The sequence below is a fragment of the Lathyrus oleraceus genome, chromosome 6 (genome assembly GCF_024323335.1).
Source record: "Lathyrus oleraceus cultivar Zhongwan6 chromosome 6, CAAS_Psat_ZW6_1.0, whole genome shotgun sequence".
Lineage (NCBI taxonomy): Eukaryota > Viridiplantae > Streptophyta > Magnoliopsida > Fabales > Fabaceae > Lathyrus > Lathyrus oleraceus.
In genome coordinates this window covers 460,660,468-460,664,213 of record NC_066584.1, presented here as the reverse complement: position 1 = coordinate 460,664,213, position 3,746 = coordinate 460,660,468, and the positions used below count along the sequence as shown (strand labels likewise).

At 31.0% G+C, this 3,746-nt stretch overlaps 1 protein-coding gene across 1 annotated transcript; it reads left to right on the top strand.

Moving 5' to 3' along the window:
* The first annotated feature begins 882 nt into the window (after positions 1–882).
* Positions 883–1,781, top strand: LOC127093705 (agamous-like MADS-box protein AGL62). The gene has a single exon (XM_051032623.1). It carries the CDS (start codon positions 936–938, stop codon positions 1,647–1,649), a length of 714 nt encoding a protein of 237 aa, XP_050888580.1. The 5' UTR covers positions 883–935; the 3' UTR covers positions 1,650–1,781.
* Positions 1,782–3,746: the final 1,965 nt, after the last annotated feature.

Sequence of the window (3,746 nt, the reverse complement as noted above, 5' to 3'; positions counted from 1 at the left end):
TAAGAATAAATACGAAATATCACAAACAATATTTATTATATATTTAAAAAATTAAGATATTAAAAAGTGAAATGTTTAAAACAAAATAAAAAAATAACCTTTTAAAATAATTTCACTCTTCAGCCGCGTATTATATTTTAAAATAATTATCATTTTTTATTTCCGCACATTTTATTTTAAAATAATTTTCACTCTTTTGCCGCGCATTATCGTCATTAATATCACACGACCAATACAATAATTTTACCATTTTTATTAAAAAAATTCTTATATTATCGTTGGCCGTTATTTTAATATTAAAAAAGAAGTAATTTGAATTTATATTTTAGAAAATTCTTAAAAGCAAGTATTTTTTATTTTATAAATAAAATAATTATTTTAAAGTATTAATATTTATTATATTTGTTTTTTTATATAAATAAAAAAATTATAGGAAAAAGTACAATGAAAATACTCAAACCCTATACAAAAAATCAAATTAACCGCATGATTAATTTAACTAGTGCCACTCTAAAAAATGTATTCAACTTTTGATTTTATTATTGTTGTACGATGACAGTAATATAAACATATTTATTGTACGTTCCTGAGTTATCATACTGCGTTTATCCAATATGTGCTGAATAAGTTAAAATATATAAAAATGGTAAAAGAGTGCTATTTTTCTACATTGAATTTCCTACTATATAAGCAATGTAAAAAGAGATTTGATGTGAATCTCTCAATACATGAAATATTTTAAAGGTAACGTTTGAAAAAAAAAACCGGGTTTTGAATTTTTTAGCCAAATTCAAATTCTAGTGAGAATTTATTCACTCGAAATTGGCTATAAAAAGATCTATTCACACTCACTCAATTATAATATATCATTTCTTAGTTTGAAGTTCTAAATATATTCATCACTTTCTTTTCTCATCTCTTTTTGAGTTTCAACTATGTCAACCGGAAGGAAAAGTCGTGGTCGCCAAAAGATTGAGATGAAAAAGATGAGCAATGAAAGCAATTTGCAAGTGACTTTCTCGAAGCGTCGTAGTGGACTTTTCAAGAAAGCCAGTGAACTTTGCACACTTTGTGGTGCTGATGTTGCTCTTGTTGTATTCTCACCTGGTGAGAAGGTGTTTTCCTTTGGTCACCCACATGTTGATACGGTCATAGATCGTTATCTATCACGGGTTCCACCCCAAAACAATGGCACCATGCAATTCATTGAGGCTCACCGTAGCGCCAATGTGAGAGATCTCAATAACCAACTGACTCAAATCAACAATAAATTGGACATTGAGAAGAAACGTGGTGATGAGCTGAGCCATTTGCGCAAGGCAACTGAGGATCAGTTTTGGTGGGCTTGTCCAATTGAAGGGATGAATAGGGCTCAACTTGAATTATTTAAGAAGGCATTGGAGGAACTTAAGAAACTTGTTGCACAACATGCTGATAGGCTTGTAATTCAGGGTGCACCTACTCAAACTATTCCATTTTTTGTTGGAAATGGTTCAAACTCTAACGTGCCAATTCATCACCAGGCAAATCCTCAACAAGCTCAAATGTTTCAGCAACAATTTTTCCAGAATCCTATGATGCAACCTCATTTGTTTGGTTTCAACAATATGGGTGGAAGTGGTGGATATGGACCCTCTGGATTCTTTTGATCTAATGGCTTGGATCCGTCTTAAGAGATGCCCTTATGAATATTATTTTTTCATGTTATTTTCATCATTTTCAGTTATAGCATACAGGCTTAACTAGTTCATTTATGGGACTTGGGTAAGACTGAATATGGATATTGTTATTTGAATCTTTAGTTTAATGTTGTATTATGTATTTTTTATTTTTAAATAAAGGGTATCTTATTTATTTATATTTCAATATCTCTAAAAAAAGCTTATTAGATTTTTAAAGTCGAATGATCCATTTTATTCTTCGACGTTTTTAATCATTGCTTGGAAGTCATAAAATTACAATCCAAGTATGTAAAAAAAGGTGGGTAAGAGAATAACCATGAAAAAATGTGATAAATTCATTATAATTTATTGCATAATTTACATTGAATTTTAATATTATGATAATATGCGAGAAATAGTTTATTTCATTGTAAAAGGATTCAGGTATGAAAATTTCATTGTAAATTTGTTATGAAATGAGTAGTTTTTCTATCTTGTATGAAGTGTATCTCTTTTAATCTAAATTTGTATTCATAAAAACGAAAACTCGTGACAGAAACATATTCTGCTTAATAATTTAGACTAACAACCTTCATAAACATTCATCATTTAATAGTTTGGATGATAAAAGATTACATTAACATTTTATATCTCTATTCACTTTGTCTATTTCCATATGAGTTCATATGTGACATCTAATTTTTTAGGGTGTGATTTTAAACTACTGTTGACTGATATTGCTTTGTTGATGATGATTCGTTTTTCTAAAATTTAACAAGGTTTTTTTGATGGTTTTTGTGGTGCTCATAGCCTTTGATTTTTTTCTTTAATTGTGTTTTTTCTTATGTCTGTTTTTCTCTAGGGGATTTTTCGTGTACTTCTTGTCTTAATTTGTTAGCTCCTTATAGTTTTTATACTAGTTATCTCTTCTATTTGTATAATTATTTGTCTTTTAGAAAAATATAATAAATTGTCGTCATATTTGAAGAGTAATGAAACTAAGATGGGTCAAGTTATATAATTCAAGTCGTCAAAAACCACATTAAGTTTAGGAACAGGAGAAACTCCATCGTAGCCCTTAAGAAATGTGAGGTTTGGATTGAAGAGGTGGTGAGATATGGAATAAGATTTTCTCACACTTCTCTGAAAGGGATAAAGAGTCGGATAATTCACGTCCTAGATTAGATGGGTGGATTTTATGTCCATATCTACTTAGGATAACTTGGCTTTGATATCTTGCTTCAACCTTGACGAGATTGAAGCGGTTGTGTCTATGTGTGACAAAAATAAGATTCCTAGGTCTGATGGTTTTAATTTCTCTTTCTTTAAAAAGTTCTGGTATCTGATGATAACTGATGTGAGGATTATGTTTAATGAGTTTCATCGGTTTGTATCTCTTCCCCATAGCTTTTCATCATTTTTTATGACCCTTGTTCCCAAAGTTAAGAATCGTGTTTCCTTAAGTGACTTTAGACCCATCTCTCTGGTAGGTTCCCTTTATAAGTTGGTAGTCAAAGTTCTGGCTTAGAGGCTAGGATCGCTTATGGATAAGTTGATTAGTTCTAAGTAGTCTACCTTCTTCAAAGGAAACATGTTAGTGGATAGTGTTGTAGCTATTAATGAGGTGATTGATATGGCTAAGAGTTCCAAGAAGGAGTGTCTAATTTTTAAAGTAGACTTTGAGAAAGCATATGATTCAGTAAGTTGGAGATTTCTGGATTATATGCTAATTATATTTGGTTTTAATGTTAAGTGCAGAGCTTGGATTTATAGCAATGTTTTCTATGGTAATATGGTTGTTATAGTTAATGGTTCCCCAACTCCAGAAATCAAGATTCAAAGAGGGTTGAAACAAGGAGATCCTCTTACTCCCTTCCCTTTCTTCCCTTGTGGTTGGAGGTCTTAGTGGTTTGATTAATCGAGCTATAAATCTTAATCTCCTATCTGGTTTTATTGTTGGCTTCTCTAATTTGGAGGTCTCTCATCTCCAGTATGCTGATGATACCTTAATCTTTGTTGAGCCATCGGTTGAGGCTCTTTGGACTATCAAAGCCATTCTTAGGGTTTTTGAGCTTTCCTTGGGTC